Source organism: Podarcis cretensis (genome assembly GCF_951804945.1).
Source record: "Podarcis cretensis genome assembly, chromosome: 8".
Lineage (NCBI taxonomy): Eukaryota > Metazoa > Chordata > Lepidosauria > Squamata > Lacertidae > Podarcis > Podarcis cretensis.
The window spans coordinates 10,424,427-10,445,924 of NC_137177.1; the positions used below are offsets into that span (position 1 = coordinate 10,424,427).

At 45.3% G+C, this 21,498-nt stretch overlaps 1 protein-coding gene across 1 annotated transcript in view; it reads right to left on the reverse strand.

Moving 5' to 3' along the window:
• Positions 1 to 6,361: 6,361 nt before the first annotated feature.
• The window catches only part of BCL3 (BCL3 transcription coactivator), a 35,009-nt gene continuing 19,872 nt past the window's right edge, over positions 6,362 to 21,498 (reverse strand). The window contains exons 5-9 of the mRNA XM_079985481.1: positions 20,811 to 20,899; positions 13,390 to 13,467; positions 10,707 to 10,874; positions 9,745 to 9,865; positions 6,362 to 8,952 (exon numbers count right to left, since the gene is read on the reverse strand). Of these exons, the coding sequence (XP_079841607.1) occupies positions 8,438 to 8,952; positions 9,745 to 9,865; positions 10,707 to 10,874; positions 13,390 to 13,467; positions 20,811 to 20,899 (971 nt within the window). The 3' untranslated portion in view covers positions 6,362 to 8,437. The remainder of the gene's footprint in view (positions 8,953 to 9,744; positions 9,866 to 10,706; positions 10,875 to 13,389; positions 13,468 to 20,810; positions 20,900 to 21,498) is intronic.

Below are 21,498 nucleotides of genomic sequence, written 5' to 3' on the forward strand. Positions count from 1 at the left end.
CTACTCGATTCCCTCCGGACTCCATGATGCTACCCTCGACGCCATAATCCTCGAACCGACAGGTCACGTACTCAGGGAAACCTAATCCTGTCGGATGGTCCAGCCAAGCCCTTCCTCCGGACAATACCAGATAATGGGCGATGCATGGCTATGCCATTGTCTTGCCATCACCTGTACTCAGGAAACGTTTATGCATATCTCTACCACTCCAGGCAATCCCTGCTCTGCCTACCTTATTATACTGCTGATCTCTGCTCTGCCTACCTTATTATACTGCTGATCTCTGCTCTGCCTACCTTATTATACTGCTGATCTCTGTTCTGCCTACCTTATTATACTGCTGATCTCTGTAGCCCCCACCTTGATTTGTGTAAACCACCACCCAATTTCTTGTACTGCTGATCCGTGTAACCCCACCTCTTTATGATGTATATGTGACGTTTTCTGCACTGTATTCTGGGACCTGGAGGGAACCTTTAAAAGTTTATGTCGCCCCACTCTCGGGGTTCAATGCCATTTATTGAACCTGTTGCGCAATAAACTTGGGATCTCCGTTCATTGCTCCTGTCTCCGGCTGAACTCATTTTCCGCTAGGACCCGCGGACATTGTCCGACGAGCCGGGTGGCAAGGAAACTCAGCACCCGGAATTTTTCCGTAACACATAGAAACCTTTCCACATGTGCCACCTAGAGGTACTACACACGAACTGCATCTGGCAGTGTTTGCCTTCCTCATCATTTGCCTTGCCATCCTTTGCTGCACCGTTATACAAGGAAGAGAAGCAGACGACCCAGTCCACTTGAAACCACCATATTTCACCTTATCAGCTGGCAAGCCGCAGTCATCGGAATCCTACTCTGGCTGGCAGCATCCACGGCTCAGCCACTCTCGAACTATAAGAACAGTGTTGTTGAATAAGACTTTTAGGGGAGAAAATTATCGTAAGATATGGAGGGATGATATTTTTGTACAAGATACGATTATGTTTACCAGTTTATTGCATGCTTCTAGATGCTGGTTGTGTAAAAAATGCCCCCTTTTACCCTTCATTCGGGCTTAACGCTTCATGGTGTGCCTATTAATGGATCTTTTCAATTTACAAATGTTATATCACCTAACCAAACTTTTTGGCCTCCAGTACAATTGACCCTCCATGAGCCTGCCCCCATTTGTTTTCAAATTAGAGAGGGGAAAGAATCATGGGGCATATATCCAAACTGTCAATATACTTTGAAATTCATGTTTAATAGCTCTTGTTCTCTTACAGGAACATACAGTGACCAATCTCAGTGCTGTAGGAGTGACACGAGTGCATGGTTAAAAACTAGCAAAGGAAGCCTACCATGCAGCTTGGAATCAGAATTCTTATATTCTTGGCTTCCGGATGGAAGTTGGCTTCGACATTTATTAATATTAGTGATCATTATAGTAGTTATTTGCATTATTTTGTGTTGCTGTATTCAATGTATTCCTTCTTTAATTTCTATGTGTACTGCATGGTTGTCCAGTCCGCGGCCCGCTCCCGCCCTTACAAGAGTCGCTTATCGCACTCGATATAATAAAATAAAGAAAGAGGGCATGTGGGAGTCATCCAGCTAAGGCAGAGGCTTGTAAATACTGCAGGGGCCCCCTGACATTCCTCTGGGCAATGATTACCTTATACGGAGAGGGGAGTGTCAAGCCTTGACCGGATGAGGTAACAGGAGACTTTGGAAAACGGCCATGCGGCTGGGAGAACAAAGGAGATAATAAAAAGTTGCCGGAGGAGAAAGGCTGGAAGGAGCAGCCCTCCAGTATTATGAAAATACTCTCTGCCTCATTGTGTCTTCTTTCTATGCTATGCTAAGCACCATCTATGACGGCAGGATTCCGTCAATGTATCATAACCGACTTTACCTCCTCATCCATCGTTTCCCATTCCAACAACATTTTATACATTTTTTACATTATCTTATAATCATTATTTATTATCTCTGTTTAAAATTTCGATTCTTTTTCTGTATATCTGCTCTCTTTAAAATCCTTTTTAAACATTTCATTTACCTGGAAATAATGCAACCAATCAAACACATGTTCTTTTACTTGTTCATATGCCTTCATTTTCCATTTCCCCTCTTCTTTAAATATTAAATCACCGTAAGTAATCCAATTCCCTCTCATATTAATTTTTTTTACACTCATAACCTCTAATGGAGACAGCCAGTGTGGGACTTTAGGTTCTAATACATTTTTATACCTATCCCATATTTCTATTAAAGATCTCCGGAAGATATGATTCTCAAAACCCTTATGACTTTTCTTCTTCTCCAACCATAAATACGCATGCCATCCCAATCTGTTATCAAATCCTTCTAAGTCTAACAGTTTGTTATTTTTTAATTTTATCCATGCCTTCAACCAACAGAGACAAGACGCTTCGTAATATAATTTCAAGTCTGGCAGGGCAAAGTCTCCTCTTTCCTTCGCATCTGTTAATAACTTAAATTGTATTCTACCCTGGCTTTTTACCCTGCCAAATATATCTTGAAATTACTCTTTGCCACTCTTTAAAGATCGTTGTCCCTTTGATTATAGGAATCATTTGAAATAAGAATAACATCTTTGGAAGCACGCTCATTTTGATCGTTGAGATTCTACCCCAAAAAGAGAGTTTCATCCTTCCCCATACCTCCAGATCTTTTTTAATTCCATTCCACACCGGTGTATAATTGTTTTGAAATAAATCAAAAAATTTTGAAGTTAACCATATTCCCAAATATTTTACCTTCTTCGCCACTTCAATCCCTGTTTATCGTTGCATTGCTTCTATTACACTCTGGTCCATATTCTTAACCATTACTTTGATTTTTTTCTTTTTTAATTTAAAACCGGCCACCTTGCCAAATTGTTCAATCTCCTCTAACACCTCATTTAAACCTTTTAAGGGATCTTCTATCATTATTACCAGGTCATCGGCAAAGGCTTTAACTTTATATTCGTTTTGACCTACTGTCACCCCTTTTATTAATTCATTTCGTCTGATTGAACTCAGCAGAACTTCCAGAACCATTATGAATAACAGTGGCGAAAGAGGACATCCCTGTCTTGTACCTTTCAGTATCTTCACTTCTTCTGTAATTACATTGTTCACAATCAATTTAGCTCTTTGCTCTGTATAAATCACCCTTATTCCATTATAAAAATCGTTCCCCACCTCCATAAGTTCTAAATTTTTTAACATAAATTCCCATGATATATTATCAAATGCCTTCTCCGCATCTACAAACATTAATATAGCTTGTTTCTCATTCCTAGCAGTCAGATATTCCAGAGTATTTATTATGTTTCTAACATTGTCTTTCATCTGCCTGCCTGGAAGAAAACCTGCTTGATCTTCGTGAATAAATTCTCGCAATACCTTTTTTAATCTTTTTGCTAATATTCCAGAAAAAATCTTATAGTCTGTATTCAACAATGAAATCGGCCTATAGATCTTAACTTGTGTTAAATCAGAATCTTGCTTAGGAATAAGTGTAATAAAGGCTTCTTTCCAAGTTTCCGGTATACTGTATTTTTTGCTCTATAAGACTTGCTTTATCCCTCTTAAAAAGTAAGGGGAAATGTGTGTGCGTCTTATGGAGCGAATGCAGGCTGCACAGCTATCCCAGAAGCCAGAACAGTAAGAGGGATTGCTGCTTTCACTGCGCAGCGATCCCTCTTGCTGTTCTGGCTTCTGAGATTCAGAATATTTTTTTCTTGTTTTCCTCCTCCAAAAACTAGGTGCGTCTTGTGGTCTGGTGCGTCTTATAGAGCAAAAAATACGGTATCTTTTTCCTTCAGAATACTATTCGTGACTTCTTTCAATGGTACCGTCAGGGTATGCCTCAGTTCTTTGTAATAACTAGATGTAAATCCATCTGGTCCTGGAGCCTTTCCTTTTTTCAATTCTTTTATGGCCTCTATTATTTCCTCATTCTCAATTGGGGCGTTCAGTCTGTCTTTCTTTTCTGTCGGGATCTTTTGCACCTTTTTTTCTTTTAAATATCTTTCTATTTTCTTCATATTGTTCTTTTCTCTGTTTCTATACAAATGATTATAAAAGTCCAAGAATCCTTTTCTGATGCCTTTTGGGTTCTCTATCTCTTCTCCATCCACAATAATTTTGTTGATTATGTTTTGTTCCTTTCTTTTCTTAATTTGCCATGCAAGCCATTTACCTGACTTGTTGGCAAACTCAAAATTTCGTTGTCTTAGCTTTTTAATATTCCATTCCACCTCTTTGTTTATTATCATTGCGAACTGTGTTTGCAAAACTTTGATGTTTTGTTTTATTTTTAAATTGTTCGGTTTCTTAATTAATTTTTGTTCATTTTCCATTATTTGTTTTAAAATTTCCTTCTTTCCTTTCTCTCTGTTCTTGTTTTTAATCACATTCTGTTGGATGAAGAATCCTCTCATTACCGCCTTACTTGCGTCCCAAACTGTACTCATCTTTGTGCCTTTGTTAGTATTGTCCATAAAATATTCCATCAACTTCTTTTGCGCCTCTTGTATGATTTTTTGGTCATCCAGGAGGTAATCATTAATTCTCCATCTAAATGATCTTTCTTCATAACCTTTAATCTCCAATTTTATCGGACTGTGGTCTGAAATTACTCTTGGCTGAATTTCAATTTGCCGAATTCTTGGAGTTAATTCATTTGAGACCCAAATTTGATCTATTCTTGACATTGACTGATTTGGTTCCGAATAAAATGTGAACTGTTTCTCTAATGGATGTCTAAGGCTCCAAACGTCAATTAAATTACAATTTTTCGTCATTGAAAAAAAAGTCTTAGGTAGTTTTCCTTCTTTACTAAATTCTTTATCTCTTAATCTGTCCATTTCCATTGAAACTACTCCATTCATGTCTCCCATTAGTATGATTTTTTGATCCATATATTCAAATAATCTTTCTTCCAAATTTTTATAGAAATCAGTCTTGTTTCCATTAGGTGCATAGATCCCGACATTTATTAATTTTTCGCCTTGCCATTTGACTTCTCAGCCTTTTGGCTAAGATCAAGTGCAGTTGCTAGGACTTTAAGGTTGCTGCCTTCCACCCTTTCAAGACTCCTCCTCTCCTGGATGTTTCCCAAGCAGTCTCAAACTGTGCCTGCGCAACTCTGAGCTCTGTTCTGCCCTCATTATTCTCTGCGTTCTTGGAGACCAGTCGGGAGGGGAGTTTGTTGCAGCAGGGGAAGAAGACCCCCTCCCCCCGATTCTTCAACAGTCTCTTGATTCCCCTCTGCTTCAGCCTTGGAGTTTGAACTGCTCCCTGTCACAGGTTCCTCCTGCTCACTAAGCCCTGTTGTCCCTTCAGCATCCGGCACCTCCTCCCAATCTCCCCCCTCTGACCTCTTCTAATTGTCCCACCACCAATCCCCTGGCTCTGAGCCGTCCTCCTCTGGCATTTACCTTGGAGGGGGTGGTTCCCCAGCTAGCGCTTCGAACCACTACTCTTCATCCAGCCAGTCCCAGAGGAGCTGGAACTTCTTGGGTAGTTGATGCTTCATTACAGCCTCAGACTATACTTATGTGTAAATAAGCAATATATTATAAAGACAGCACAGTCTCTGTTGTGTCTGTTTCCAAAAGGAAACAGGAACGGCTCCAGCCCAGTATACCTGAAGGAGCATCTCCACCCCCATCGTTCAGCCCGGACACCGAGGTCCAGCTTTGAGGGCTTTCTGGTGGTTCCCTCACTGCGAGAAGTGAGGTTACAGCAGGAATAGGCAAACTCAGCCCTCCGGATGTTTTGAGACTACAATTCCCATCATCCCTGACCACTGGTCCTGTTAGCTAGGAATGATTGGAGTTGTAGTCCCAAAACATCTGGAGGGCTGAGGTTGCCTGTGCCTGAGTTACAGGGAACCAGGTAGAGGGCCTTTTCGGTAGTGGTGCCCGTCCTGTGGAACGCCCTTCCGTCAGATGTCAAGGAGATAAACAACTATCTGAACTTTAGAAGACATCTGAAGGCAGTCCTGTTTAGGGAAGCTTTTAACGTCCGATGTTTTATTGCTTTTTATTATCATCATCAACATTAATTCTGTTGGGAGCCACCCAGAGTAGCTGGGGAAACCCAGCCAGATGGGTGGGGTATGAATATTATTATTATTATTATTATTATTATTATTATTATTATTATTACTCCTGGTACCTCACACTCCTTGGAGTGGGGTGGTGTGTAACAATACTGTAAGCACATCTGGCAGAGATGCTGGATTATGCAGTAGGAGTTGCAGGAAGTAACAGAATTCCCATAGCTTTACCTACCAATGGTCTTTCCCCCATCCGTCGGTGTTGCCTTCACCTCTGTCCCCCAAAACACACGCATGCAGCTTTTGAAAGTAGAAAAAATATTTTATTGACAAATTAGGAAAAGACCCTTCCCCATCCTGTTTTCTTGCCATGGGATGAGCAGAGGGTGCTACTAGTACTTTTCAAGTATTGGTCCCACAGAAGCAGAGAAGGAACATTTGGCAAGACGATTGCAAGGGGAGGAGGGGGTTGGGAAGAGAAGGATCTGAGATCTCACTGCTGGGTGTATTCGTGGTTTGTTTTTTTTAGGGGTGTCGGTGGTGGAACCCGGGAATGCAAGGGTTAATACCAACAAGAGTGAAGGGGAAGCTGCCTTATACCAAGCCAGGCCATTGGTCCATTTAGCTGAGTATCGCCTCCACAGATTGGCAGCCGTTTCAGTCTTTCCCAGCCCTGCCCAGAAATATTAGGGTTTGAACCCTGATATTTTTCAAGTGGTGCGTTTCACAGGAGGAGGTTTTCGAGACAAAGTTGTGTGTGACTCCCTCCTTCTTCCCAGTTGGCAATCTCTTTTGTAAGCTGGGCAGGAAGGACGGTCGGTCCTCGCAGGCGAGATCTGATAGCCAGGAGGACCACTAAGCAAGCCAGCCACACCTCATCCTTCCCTCCCTTAATCATCTCACTGCCCTGACTAATCATCTCCACCTCCACAACTTCCTCTAAAGACAATAACCCACCGGGGAATTTCTGGTATTTCAGTCCCTTAAAATGCACCCGGCATTCCTCTTTCTCCAGCTCAAACTTTCAGAAAATCCCCTCGTTCGCCCCCTCACAACTTCCTTGCGTCACCTTCTTCCCTCTCCATCACCAACACGTTAACATTGCACTTCCTGAAATTCGTTTGCCAAGAAACCTGGCAATCGGGGCCGCGCATCCCGTTTTGCCACCTGAGGCGAAATGGGAAGGTAGCCCCACTTCCCGAGCCGTCGTGCTGCCTCACTGCTGCTAGTTGGGCGCTGGCGAAATCGGCAAAATCTCACACACTCTCCCTGGAAACCGCTGCTGCTGCTTCTTCCCCACCTACGGTGAAGGGGGCAGGATCAGGGGTGAATTTTGGCCTTTCAGATTCCAGCGGTGCCCTCTAAGAGGCCAAAATTCGGTGCCCGCCTGCCTCTCACTCTCTGTTGTGCTCAATTCATTTTGTCATGGTTGCGGCGCCCCCTAGACTTCCAGCCCAGTGCGGAGGAACCAGTCACAGCGCCCTAAATCCCCCTCTGGCAAGACAGGGTGCTACCTTTAAATATTTGGCTGCCTCAGGCCTTGCTGGCAGTGTTACTGAGCAGAGTAAGGGCAGTGTGTGGGGAGAGTAGACTGAGAGAGATACAGTCATACCTCGGGTTAAAGTTGCTTCAGGCTGAGCGTTTTGGGTTGCGCTCCGTGTCGACCCGGAAGTAACAGAACGTGTTATTTCCGGGTTTCGTCCGCTCGCGCATGCACAGATGATCAAAATGACGTCATGCGCATGTGCAGAAGCGGTGAATCGCGACCCGCGCATGCGCAGAGGTGGGTTGCGTTCTCTTCAGGATGCGAACGGGGCTCCGGAACAGATCCCGTTCTTATCCAGAGGTACCACTGTATCTTTAACTTGTGCCTCCCACTGTTTTACATTGAAAGTACTGTCAAATTTGGACTACAGCACTACCTTTTAATGGGGTGTGCAGTTTCCACCTCCTTCCAGACGTGCAGAAACAGCCCTGCTTAGGTAGTAGCCAAAGAAGTGGCAAGAAGTGAAAATGGAAGGCTGTTGGGACTGTAGTTAGGGGTCAAGCTGACCGGTCCACCACAGCCCATAGGATCATCTCAGCTTTGTCATAGAACTGTAGAGTTGGAAGGGACCACGAGGGTCGCCTTGTCCACCCTCCCTTGCAACGCAGAAATCTTTTGCCCAACGTGAAACTCGAACCCACAACCCTGTGATCAGGAGTCTCTTCGGTCAGACCTGCAGCCCTCTGGGTCCCGAAGCCGCAAACAAGTGCCATTTTTGCGCCAGGAACCCATAGCAGCAAAAGTCTAGGACGAATTGGCCCTTTGTTGCCTGGTGACGCACAGCATCGAATGGGAAGCCCCCTGTGTACAGGATCCCTCGATCTCCTCCTGTCAGCTGCCGCCAGGACCACTGTCTCTGCTCTTTGGCCACTGGCCTTTGAGGTCGGCGGTTGCCGGGGTCTCAGAGTCCAGCAGCGTCTGTGATTGGTCCACCTCCGTGCCCCGCGGGTGAATCCGATTGGCCTGGGGCACTGCGGGCAGGGATATGACGGAATGCTGCATGCCGGCGGGAAGCAGGCAGAGGTGGTGCGGCGAATAGCTGTGGCTGGACGACGCGAAAGGGTAGAGGGTGGCGTGGAAGGTGGGATCCACCAGGCTCTCAGCCACTGGCAGGAAGAATTTGGGCATCCCTGGAAATCCCATTGGCTGCTCCGGTGTGGGTGGAGTCGGGCTCCTTTCCAGTTTCACCCCAGGCAAGGTGCCATGTGTCAAAGGCCCATTGGTCGATGCAGTGCTCTCGGGCTTCTGATTGGCCGAGTTGGGGGACTGCATGGCTCTGTGGGGTTTCGGGGTCTGGGCGGGGCTAGGGGTGGTGGGGCAGGAGTCGGGCGAAGCCCTCAGTAAGCCTGGAGGGAGACAGAAGCACAGAGGAGAATAACGCAGTCAACCCAACAGGAGAACTTAATTGGTTAAAAAAGACAACTTAAAATTCAGCGGAATTTAAGCTTTGCCTATTACCAAAGCCTCAACACTTCTCTGAGATACTAAAGGAAGCATAACATAACTTGCTACTTACCAAAAACTACTGGGAGAAAATTTTCCTATGGGAAATCATACATTAAAATCCTAATAGCCTCAAAACAAATAAAAATGTGTACAGTCTTTCCTCAGAATTCGAACGGAATCCGTTCTGGAAGTCCGTTTTACTTCCAAAATGTTCAGAAACCAAAGTGCGGCTTCCGATTGGCTGCAGGAACCTCCTGCAGCCAATCAGAAGCCGTGGAGGATGTTCGGGTTCCAAAGAACATTCGCAAACCGGAACACTCACTTCCAGGTTTGCGGCGTTCAGGAGCCAAAACATTCGAGTCATAAGGCGTTTGGCTTCCGAGGTACGACTGTACTTAACTTGCTATCCTGTCAGTTATTGGTGAGGTGTTTTTTGTGGGGTTTTTAAAGTCCCCATTGGTTAATCAACTAAAGGTTTGGTTGATTAATCTACCAATGGCAGAGTTCAGCCCTACATGCAGGATACTCTCTGACCTCAATTCTTCTCGCACACCGCTCCCTATCTGGCATGCGTGTTTGAGAGTATCTGTTGCCTCAGATGCGAATTCTCACACCCCTTTTAATCCAGGACTGAGGCGGCTGCAGGATGAAAATATGGGCAGCTGTCTCGCACTTGGGGAGAGGTTACTCACCAGTGTGGACGGATCGAATACCAGGAGAGCTGGCATTGCTGGTTGCTGGGGACGATCCCTCACGGATGTTTTCAGGCGGCGGCCCAGGGCGGGACGTTTTTCCTCTCAGGATGTCAATCACCTGATGATGGGAGAGACAGGAGAGATTTAAAAGAAATTCCCCAACCGCTCAGCTCGCTCGCAAGATCTCACCTTGAACACCAGGTCCCCTGACAGGTCCACAAAGTAGCCACCCTCTCCCAGAGTGCCAATTCACCTTTTAGATCTCCCAGGACTATTTCCTAACTTGTCAGTTCCCAATGCGGTGCAACAGCTGAAACTGTGAGCAACGAACTGGAAGGTTGCGGGTTCAAATCTCGCCTCCGTCAAGAGCTCACTAAGAACCCTCAGCTCCCAGCCTCAGGCTTCTCTTCTGAGATACAGGGTTACCAGCACTGACCTACACTACAGGGTCGTTAGATAACGCATGCGCACTCAACTGAACAATCTAAAAATTGCTTAACAGATGGCAGGTGTTGGTGCCCATGGACTGGGGTGACCAGTGTTAGAATTCCTGCCCCATGATTGCAGTCATGGGACTGTTGTCTATCACATGATGGTATATGTTTTGACTCCACAGAGTGGGAAGGGACGGAAACAGGATGTTTGTGTTACTGTGTTCCGTGAAGTGGGACTATTGTCCTTTCTTCTTTTTCTCTTTGCTGTCTGATGCTAGAGAGAGAGGGAGCCATGTTGCAGTGTTCTGTGTGTGTTTATATGTAAATAAAGTAGATTAGCCAAAATGCTGAGTTGCTGAGGTCTGTCACGTGAACTGCGAAGACTCTGTGGATCCCTAAGTGTGCCGATGTCTGTTGGCATTGGTCGCTGTGATGTTCGGGCTGAAGAAAGCTTATGAAGAACCGAATACCAAGCTCCGATGGAGGCATCGTGAAGTTCCTCTGTCTCTCTGTGTATCCTCTCACCCTTTTATTCTTGGCCACCATCAAGGGGGTATCATTGTGGTAGTTCTTCAAGCTGCCATCCGCCCCGTTGCGCACCAGGAGACGCAGGGTTTCCAGAAGCCCCCGCCCGCAGGCTGCATGGAGCGCTGTGTTGCCCCCGTACGACTGAGCATTGACGTTGGCTCCGTGCTGCAAAGCGGGGGAGAAACATGGACACATTAACAGAATGGCTGGGGCAGATTTGAGGGAATCTAATGCTCCCACATGGTTAACAATAAGAGAAAATCCCTGGGCAAGGAAGCCATTGGGGAAAACACTGGAGGACAAGGTCTGTTAGGTTTACTGGCACTGCAGAAATTTATCCGGTGATGCCACAGTCAGATTTGAGAAAATATAAGTGTCTCCACCTCCATCGTTCTGCCCTGACGCTGAGGTCCACCGCTGAGGGCCTTCTGGCAGTTCCCTCATTGTGAGAAGCAAAGCTACAGGGAACCAGGCAGAGGGCCTTCTCGGTAGTGGCACCCACCCTGTGGAACGCCCTCCCATCAGATGTCAAAGAGATAAACAACTACCTGACATTTAGAAGACATCTGAAGGCAGCCCTGTTCAGGGAAATTTTTTAATGTGTGACATTTTAATATATTTTTAATCTTTGTTGGAAGCCGCCCAGAGTGGCTGGGGAAACCCAGCCAGATGGGCGGGGTACTAATAATAATAATAATAAGCATTTTCCACTTAAGTATTATTTTTAGGCCTTTTGATTCTGGAGCACGCAGGCCGTTTCTCCATTTTGGACTGGGGTCTACGCAGCGCCAGCGGGCTGCCCAGCCAAAGGTCAAGATGCCACCATGCCCATCTCACATACAAAAGCTGACCAGGCCAGCAGCTGAATCTTGTTAGTGGCAGGGCATCATCCTCTGGAGGGCACCGATATATAACGGACTGGCTGGACGCTAAGGAACGGTGGGAGGCACCAGCTGGGGAACCCCCAAGGGGAAGAAAGCTCAGAGCCAGGGGATTGGTGGTAGGATGACTACGAGTGGTTGGAGGGAGAAGACTGGGAGGCAACAGGGCTTAGTGAGCAGGAAGAGGCTGGAGCAGAGAGCAGTCCAGAATCAGAGGCAGGAGAGGAGGGGGACCAGGAGACAGAGATGCTGAAGAATCCAGGCGGTCTCCCTGCCTCCTGCTGTGGTAAGCTCCCCTCTCCCCTGGTCTGCCAGAACTTATTATTGTTGGGGGGTGGGTCTCCTACTGGACTGTTTTTGTTTTTTTGTTTTTACTATGTATTTTGTGATTTTATATTGTGATTTTATGTCATAACTGCCCTGAGACAAATTTAATAGATGTAATACAAAATACATAATAAAAACAAGAATAATCCAATAGCCCGCCCTCCCCCCGGCCCGCAACACATGTTAAAAGGGCATTGGATCAGCCAAAGGCCGGGTTAAAGAATAATATTTTTGCCTGGCGCCTAAAGGTTTATAACGAAGGCACCAGGCAAGCCTTTCTAGGGAGAGCAATTCCACAAATGTAGAGATATGACGAGGGCAGAGCAAAGGCCTAGGACCCACGTACCTAGGGGACCGCCTCTCCTGGTATGCCCCCCGGAGGACCTTAAGGTCCACAAATAACAACACTTTGGAGGTCCTGAGCCTCAAGGAGGTTAGATCGGTCTCAACTAGGGCCAGGGCCTTTTCAGTACTGGCCCCAACATGGTGGAACGCTCTGCCACAAGAGGCCAGGGCCCTGCGGGACTTGACATCTTTCTGCAGGGCCTGCAAGACAGAGCTGTTCCGCCTGGCCTTTGGTTTGAACTCGGTCTGACCCTTATGTTTTCCCTCCTGTTATGGTCTTGATTTATCGGCTATTTTAAAATGAGGCTGCATTTTAAATTGCATTTGAACCTGTATTTTAAATTGGTTCCCCCCCTCTTTTTCCCCTATTATGTTTTTGCTGTGATTTTATTGGTGTTAGCCGCCCTGAGCCCAGCTCTGGCTGGGGAGGGCGGGGTATAAATAAAATTTATCATTATCATTATCATTATTATTATTGAGAGAGAAGACGAAGGAGCCTCAGGTAGGGTTGCCATATGACCAGAATTTCCTGGACCTGTCTGGGATTCCAATGATGGAATTAGCGCCCGGGGGGATTTTGGGAAATCGTCAAAATGTCCGGGTTTTTGAAACTCCCCCCCCCCAAAAAAAAGCTTAAAAAGCTTCTTTAAATATGGCAACCCTACCTCAGGTTTCTGGGGAAGGATGGAGAAAGGAGCAGTGGGAAGGTGGGGGAATAACTTTCAGTGTCGCAACTGCCTCATTGGGACAAGATGTACTGAGAAGATTTGCTGCGATCACTAGGCCTGGGCTGTTTTGGTTTCTTTGAATAAAGGCTTAACCTCACTGATACCGGTGTTGTTGTTTTTTACTCTTATCCCTGACTCCGGCTCCTGCCAGCCAGGCTGGCTGCTCTGCCCACGCAGCTGTGCTCTCCAACACCTCAATGCCACTTCCTGCCCTACAGAATCTGCCGCCTGACACCATCGCCGCCTCTGCCCAATGTTGGGGCCAGCCCTCAAGAGGTTTGCGTTCATTAATGTGTGCGAGTGAGCTCCCCCCCCCCATTTGGGGCAGAACAAGGGTACTCGGCTCTTATGAAACGATCACAAGGGGTTACAGGTAGAGGAGATGTGAGAGAAGCTTACCTGTAGCAGCAGCTCAACCATCTCCAGATTATCGTTCTCCACGGCATGCAGTAGTGGAGACCGCCCGCTCTTAATATCCTAGGGTGGGGAGAGAACCACAACAGTGCGAGAGTAAAGATTCGGTCAAATCCTGCATCAGTTCTCAGTTTACGGGAGGGAGGATGGAACAGAATTCACAATCCTCTTTGTTATGTACTGAGTTGAATAATAATAATAATAATAATAATAATAATAATAATAGTAATAATATTTTTTTATTTATACCCCGCCCTCCCCAGCCAAGGCTGGGCTCAGAGCGGCTTACCAGCAATAATAAAAACAAGAGGAATGATTACAAACTTAAAAACAAAAATAAAATACAACATTAAAATAATGGAACATTAAAATATTAAAATGTAGCCTCATCGCAGGAGGAGAAGGAAAAGAAAAAAAAGAGAGAGAGGGAGGGAGGGAATCAAATTGGAATAGGATCAATTTGAATAGGATCCAAAAGGCAGCAGTCTGATTGGTCCTAGAACAATAGGACCCAGAATGCAGCAGTCTGATTGGTCCACAGGAGCCACCCAATCCAGCTCCAGGTGGAAATGAATCCGCAATCTGATTGGCCTACAGGAGAATCCCGGAATGAGCCAATCACGTGGGGCCCATTGTGTAAATAATGTATATAAAGCGGACATTCTGGGGGAACTTCCATTCCTCCTCACTACTATGAGCTGAATAAAGAGCATGAAATCCACTCTCGACTCCGAGTATATTTCACTCCAACCCGTTCCAGTCCTAAAAGCAGTAGCTTAGAGGGCCATCAGAAAAGAGTAAGGAGGGCCGGAGCTGCCCTCTGTCCTGCCCCATAGCACAGAATGAATTGGGGGACCACCAGAACTATACATTTATAGCACCAGGATACTGTTCCAACAGAATCCCAGAATCCAGGAAGCTGCAGTTGGTGCTGAGAGTTGTGAGGAGACAGAATTGTTAGAACCCAATGCTAAGATTTTGTCAAGGATGTACAATTTGCTGTTGAAATGGAACACTGAGGAAGAAACGGTAAAATCTGCTATGATAAAATGGGCACAAGATATAGGATATAACATTATGTTTGCTGACTGGGAGAAGTTGTGGACCACCGGGATCAAATTTACGGCATGTAATGCCTTAAGAGAGAATATTATGAAAATGATGTATAGGTGGTACATGACCCCAGTCAAGCTTGCAAAAATATATCATTTGCCCGACAATAAATGTTGGAAATGTAAAGAAACAGAAGGTACATTCTTTCACCTTTGGTGGACGTGCCCAAGGATTAAGGCTTTCTGGGAGATGATATATAATGAACTAAAAAAGGTACTTAAGTACACCTTTCCTAAGAAACCAGAGGCCTTTCTCCTGGGCATAGTCACCCAATTGGTGCTAAAGAAGGATAGAATCTTTTTTATGTATGCAACAGCAGCAGCAAGAATACTCATCGCAAAGCATTGGAAGACACAAGATCTACCCACTCTGGAAGAATGGCAGATGCAAGTAATGGAATATATGGAGATGGTGGAAATGACTGGCAGAATCCGAGACCAGGGAGAAGAGTCGGTGGAAGAAGATTGGAAGAAATTTAAAACTTACTTACAGAAATATTGTAAAATTTTTGAATGTTAATGGCATTGAAATGAACTGAAGGGGTTCTAGCAACGAGGCTAAAAATAGGTTTGGATGGATAATTAGACAAATTAATTGGATATGAATATGCTGAATAAATTTTCAACAGGGATACAAAAAAGGGAGATGTGAGGAAGTCAAGAAAATAAGTGAATCAAAGATGAGAAGTAAAAAGAGGGATTTTTGTGTTTTTTCTTCTTTTTAAAATGTGTTTTTTCTTTTCTTTTTTGAAACTATTTTTCTTTCTTATGTATTTTATAACTTTGTATTTTTGTGTATTTGTTTTTCTTTGTGTATTTGTTTGTTGTCATTTCTAAAACTTAATAGAAAAATATTTATATATATATATAAAAAATGAGAGTTGTGAGGAGAGCCGCCATTTCGCCCCCCAAACTACAATTGCCAGAGTGCTTTAGCTATCAATCCCTCTTCCCAAGAAACTCTGGGACTTGTAGTGCTATGACTTTGAAATTAGATTTGCATTAGGAGGCACTTTCTGTTCTTAAAGGTGTGTGGGTGTGTGGAGGGGAAAAAAACCCTAACATATTTGTTAATTCTGCTACATTCAAGCCCTGTCCTACTACGCTTCCTCGCTTTGCAAGAGCCATATGTCGACACCCTTGTGTACACTGCGAATGGACCCATTCACCGGCAAGTGTGTGCACATAGAAGGAATGACAGCTTAAACAACAACAAACGAAAGAGGAAGCTTGAATTCGGCTTAACATGGGTGGGGTAGGATGGATAACATTAAGTAAGGAGCAATCAGTATCTCCTCAGTGCAGAATCACTTTCTGTCAAACTCCCTTTTCAGTAGGCTCTGCTATCTGTATCTAGGCTCTGCTGTTGTGCCTCAAGAATAGTTCAATAAAATGCAAGGTGGTTTATTTTATTTTTTTAATAAAGATCTGCATAAATTTAAATGTTAAGAGTCAGAAGGGAGCACAAGGGTCATCTAGGGCTGTCATACGTCTGGAACTTTCTGGACTTATCTTGGATTCGTTTGTCAGGAATAGCGTCTGGGTGAAAAATGTCTGGGAAAACCTGGGTGTATGGCAAACCATGCTGGAAGTGTTGATATTTTTTTTTTTTTTGTGAATTCCCTAAAAAATAGCTCCAAAACTTCATTTTTAAGGGAGATTTTGCAAAGAAAACTGTGACTGGAATTTCACCCTTTGAAATATGGCAACCCTAATCTAGTCCAATCTTTAGACCCATGTGCGCTCGAACCCACAACCCTGAGATTAAGAGCCTCAGGCTTTACCGAATGAGCTGTACACACGAGTGTGTGATTATTTATTTATCCCTCACCTTTTCCCCCAACGAGAATATATAGTATACTCCTGCATGTTAAGGGATGTGGGTGGTGCTGTGGGTTAAACCACAGAGCCTAGGACTTGCCGATCAGAAGGTCGGCAGTTCGAATCCCCATGACGGGGTGAGCTCCTGTTGCTTGGTCCCTGCTCCTGCCAACCTAGCAGTACAAAAGCACGTCAAAGTGCAAGTAGATAAATAGGTACCACTCCGGCGGGAAGGTAAACGGCGTTTCCGTGCGCTGCTCTGGTTCGCCAGAAGCGGCTTAGTCACGCTGGCCACATGACCCAGAAGCTGTATGCAGGCTCCCTCGGCCAATAAAGCGAGATGAGTGTCTCAACCCCAGAGTCGGTCACGACTGGACCTAATGGTCAGGGGTCCCTTTACCTTTACCTGCATGTTACTGCACAGCTATAAACTGAGAATAAGAAATCCAGAGGCTTCCGTTTAAGATGGATGGCTCAGTCTCCAGCCCTTAAGGTACATCTGACTGTAGTTTATATTACTTTTGTGTGTGTGCTTGTTCAGGTTTGCAAGTCTGCAGGGAGCATCTGTTGCAATTTTTAAATATCTTGCACAGCACTTAGTAGTTTGGGTGGTACAACAAATAAGGGAAGCTTTGGGGAGTGGGAAAGGCTGCTTTCCATCTGTTTCAATCAGTTTGTACATCGCCCGACATTTGATGACCATTCGATGAGTGTGCGGGTGACCTTATCACAGCACCCCCTGCCTGACTCCGCCGACGGAAAAGTATTACACATGAGTCAACACCAGAGGACATAAACACTTTGATTCATCTGAATTCTCCAAATTCCTGTTTTGAATTTGCTTTTAGACTACTGCCTCGCTGGTTTTGCACTGTACTTTTGCTTTGACGAATTAAAAGCAGACAAGCATTTTTTTTCAGTCGCACGCCACTTAGAGAGATTTTAAAAAATACTGAGTGGTTTAGAAGTGCTTTTAAAGAAATAAATAAAGGTTCAAAAATGGTAACCGACATGATCCAAGTGGATGATTAAGCATGATCTTCTTCATGCAGGGCATAGTCGAACTGTGGAACTGCCTCCCACTAGAGACAGTGATGGCCACCAACTTGGATGGCTTTAAAAGAGGACCGGACAAATTCAGGAAGGATAAAGGCTAGGAACGGCTACTAGCCACAATGGCTAGGCTTAGCTTGAGGGCTTGAGTCACTTGAAGGTGACTCAGAAACTACAACTAATCCAGAATATGGCAGCTAGACTGGTGACTGGGAGCAGCCATCAGGACCATAGAACACAATTCCTAAAAACCTACATTGGCTCCCAGTACGTTTCCAAACAGTGGCGTAGCGTGGCGGGTGCAGGGGGGGCCAGCCGCACCGGGCGCAACATCTGGGGGTTAGGGTTAGGGGGCGCAAATCCACGGGTTAGGGGGCGCAAATTACTTGCCTTGCCCCGGGTGCTGACAACCCACGCTACGCCACTGTTTCCGAACACAATTCAAAGTGTTGGTGCTGAGCTTTAAAGCCCTAAACGGTCTCGGTCCAGTATACCTGAAGGAGCATCTCCACCCCCATCGTTCAGCCCAGACACTGAGGTCCAGAGCCGAGGGCTTTCTGGTGGTTCCCTTACAGAAAGAAGTGAGGTTACAGGGAACCAGGCAGAGGGCCTTCTTGGCAGCGGCACCCACCCTGTGAAATGTCCTCCCATCGGATGTCAAGCACATAAACAACTATCTGACTTTTAGAAGACATCTGAAGGCAGCCCTGTTTAGGGAAGTTTTTAATAGCTGACTTTTTATTATGTTTTTATATGTGTTGGAAGCTGCCTAGATTGGCTGGGTTTCCTCAGCCAGTTGGGCAGGGTATAAATCAGGAGTGCCCAAACTTTTTTCAAAGACGGCTAGATCTGATGAAGTGAATATGCATGAGGACCAACCAAAGTTGGTTTTGGTTTTTTTAGGATTGAAGTTGTTGAGCTTTTTTTAAAATTTTACCCCCAGGTTGTTGAGCTGCTTTTTAAGCTGAGCTTTTGGGGGGATTTTACCCCAGGAAATAAACTGCCACAGGGGCCGGATTAAACAGACCAGCGGGCCGAATTAGACCCCCCAAAACGGACTTTGGACATGCCTGGTATAAATAATAAAATTATTATTAAGGTAAGGTAAAGGACCCCTGGACAGTTAAGTCCATTCAAAGGCGACTATGGGGTTGCGGCGCTCATCTCACTTTTCAGGCTGAGGGAGCCAGTGTCTGTACAGGTGATGTGGCCAGCATGACTAAATCGCTCTTCTGGTGCAATGGAACACCATGGCGTAAACCTGAGCACATGGAAACGCTGTTTACCTTCCCGCCACAGTGGTACCTGTTTATCTACTTGCACTTTGATGTGCTTTCGAACTGCTAGGTTGGCAGGAGCTGGAACAGAGCAACGGGAGCTCGAACCGCTGGAGATTCGAACCGCTGACCTTCTGATCAGCAAGCCCAAGAGGCTCAGTGGTTTAGACCACAGCGCCACCCGTGTCCCTAAAATTATTATTATTTGGCTGGCCACTGTGAGAACAGGCTGTGGGACTAGACAGGCCTTTGGCTTGTTCCAACAGACAGGCTCTTCTTACACTAAGGAAATAAAGTGGGGGGGGGGAGAGACAACTTGCTTGCAGTGATTAATCTGTGTTGGGTCATTTTCACATGCAAGTCATCTCCTGAGGCTGCAACCAAAGAGATTTGGAAGTTCGATGTTGAAATCTCACAGCCATGACAAGGCACCGTTCAGAGGCTTGTCTAGCAAATGGGCCGTGATGACCGAGCGCAGCCTCTCCCTCTGACTTGCAGGAGCAAGTAACTCTCCACACCTGCGGCTGTCTAAACAGCTCTTACGCCCTCAAGCAACTCCACCCGCCCTGCCTCGTTTGCCCAGAAACGCTGTGATGCCCATATTGTCTCCGCTTCCTCCAGAATCCTTCCTTAAAATAATTTCTTCTGCGGAGTTTTCGGCACAACACCATAGACCTCCTACCCACGCACATGGCTCCCCTTTGCTTACAATCCATTCTCCCAGCACTATTGTGCTGGATCTTATATTGTAAGCTCCTCGGGACAGGGACCTGCCCTCTTGTAAAACACTGTACAGTGGAACCTCTGGTTACGAACTTAATTCATTCCGGAGGTCCGTTCTTAACCTGAAACCATTCTTAACCTGAGGTACCACTTTAGGTAATGGGGCCTCCTGCTGCCGCGTGATTTCTGTTCTCATCCTGAGGTAAAGTTCTTAACCCGAGGTACTAATTCCGGGTTAGTGGCATAGCTGTCAACTTTTCCCTTTTCTTGCGAGGAATCCTATTTGGAATAAGGGAATTTCCCTTAAAAAAAGGGAAACGATGACAGCTATGGTTAGCTGAGTCTGTAATCCGAAGTGTTTGTAACCCGAGGTACCACTGTATCAGCAAATAAACAAGCTATGGAAACAGATGCACATTTGATGAAATTTACAGTTTTACACAGGCAGCGAGCTTTGCTTGGAGCTGGAAGGGACCCTGAGGATCATCTTGTTTAACCGCCTGCAATGCAGGAATTTGCAGCTTTCCCATACAGGGATTGAACTCACAACCTTAGCATTATTAGCACCACGCTCTAACCAACTGAGTTATCCAGCTCCTGGACTGAGTTCTCTCGAACCCTGCTATGTTAGAGCTATCAACAAGGCGTCCTCTCGAAATTCTTCACCCCATTTGTGGGCAATTACTGGGTGGGGTTTTTTTTCCTGGAAGGAGGAAGGTGGATTTCACTGAATTTCTCAGAGGAAGGGAAATCCCCCAACAGTTTCTTGGGAGTAGGGCTCATCATTAGTCATGAGGCGAGGACAGATTCCTTCTTTCTTCTTCTGAGACTGTGTGTGTGGCCACAGTCAAACCATGTAAAGCATTATGATGCCATTTTACACAGGCATGGCTACCCCCTAAGAATCCTGGGAGTTGTAGTTCCTTAAGGGTGCTGAGAGTTGTTGGGAGGGGTCCCCTGCTCCCCTCAGAGAGTCTCAGTTCCCAGAGTTCCCTGGCAAGAGAGATGGAGCGCTAAACCGCTCTGGGAATTGTAGCTCTGGGAGGGGAATATGGGCTTTCTAACAACTCTCAGCACCCTTAACAAACTACAGCTCCCAGGATTCTTTGGGGGGAAAGCCATGGTTGTTTAAAGTGGTACCGTAGTGCTTTACATGGATGGTTTGAATGTGGCCTGTGTGTGTGTTTGTTTGTAGCCTGGGCCCTATTTTGCATCCTCCATAATGCCCCAGGCCTAGCTTTGTTGCAGGGCATTGTGGGAGGGAAATGGCAGCCACCACAAACATTGGAGAACATTCAGAGAAAATTCCACAAAATGGCCTTCCTCTTCTAAGTGGAGTGAGAAAAAGGAAACCTGTTTTCAGTTTTCCTCAGAACGACGTCTTCTGAGAAAGTTCAGTGCAGCTCCCGCGCTTACTTACCACAGCATCAACATCTGCCCCATGTTCTAGCAGAGTCAGAATAATGTCACGATTCTGGGTTCCAACAGCCACATGGAGAGGTGTAAAACCTGGTCAAAAAACAAGAGAGAAAGAAATGAGACAACTGAAGAAGGAAGGAAATGTACATCTGAGGATTATCTGTCTCATGGAGGCAGGATAGTTACTCCATATAATGAATAGAAAATGGGGAAACAAAACAAAATGATGTAGAAAACCCAGTAGTAATAATAATTTTATCGCTGCGGTTTAAAATGGTATTTCAGGGTTTACATTTAGATGACTGTGACTGCTATATGTTTAAGGTCTCCTTGTGACTGAAAGCAGTATATAAAAGTGTATGGTAGTAGTAATAATAATAATAATAATAATAATAATAATAATAATACGAAGGATCCTATGTTGCAGTCGTTTTTGGAATACTTTATACTATGGTTGCCAGATTTTTTCCAATGAATCCGGGGACACTTTTTTTTAAAAAGCTGAGTAGCAACAGGGAGTCAGTAGTGGGGATGGTGAGGCAAAAGACCCTGGGCCCAAGCACACATGCATATTGTATAAAGGTGCAAAGCCCTTTGTTCAAACCCTGCCAAACATAAATGCGCAGAGTTGGGGGTAAAGTCAAGGAAAGTTTCAGTGTCTGCTGTGGCTATAGAGACTGAAACAGGAG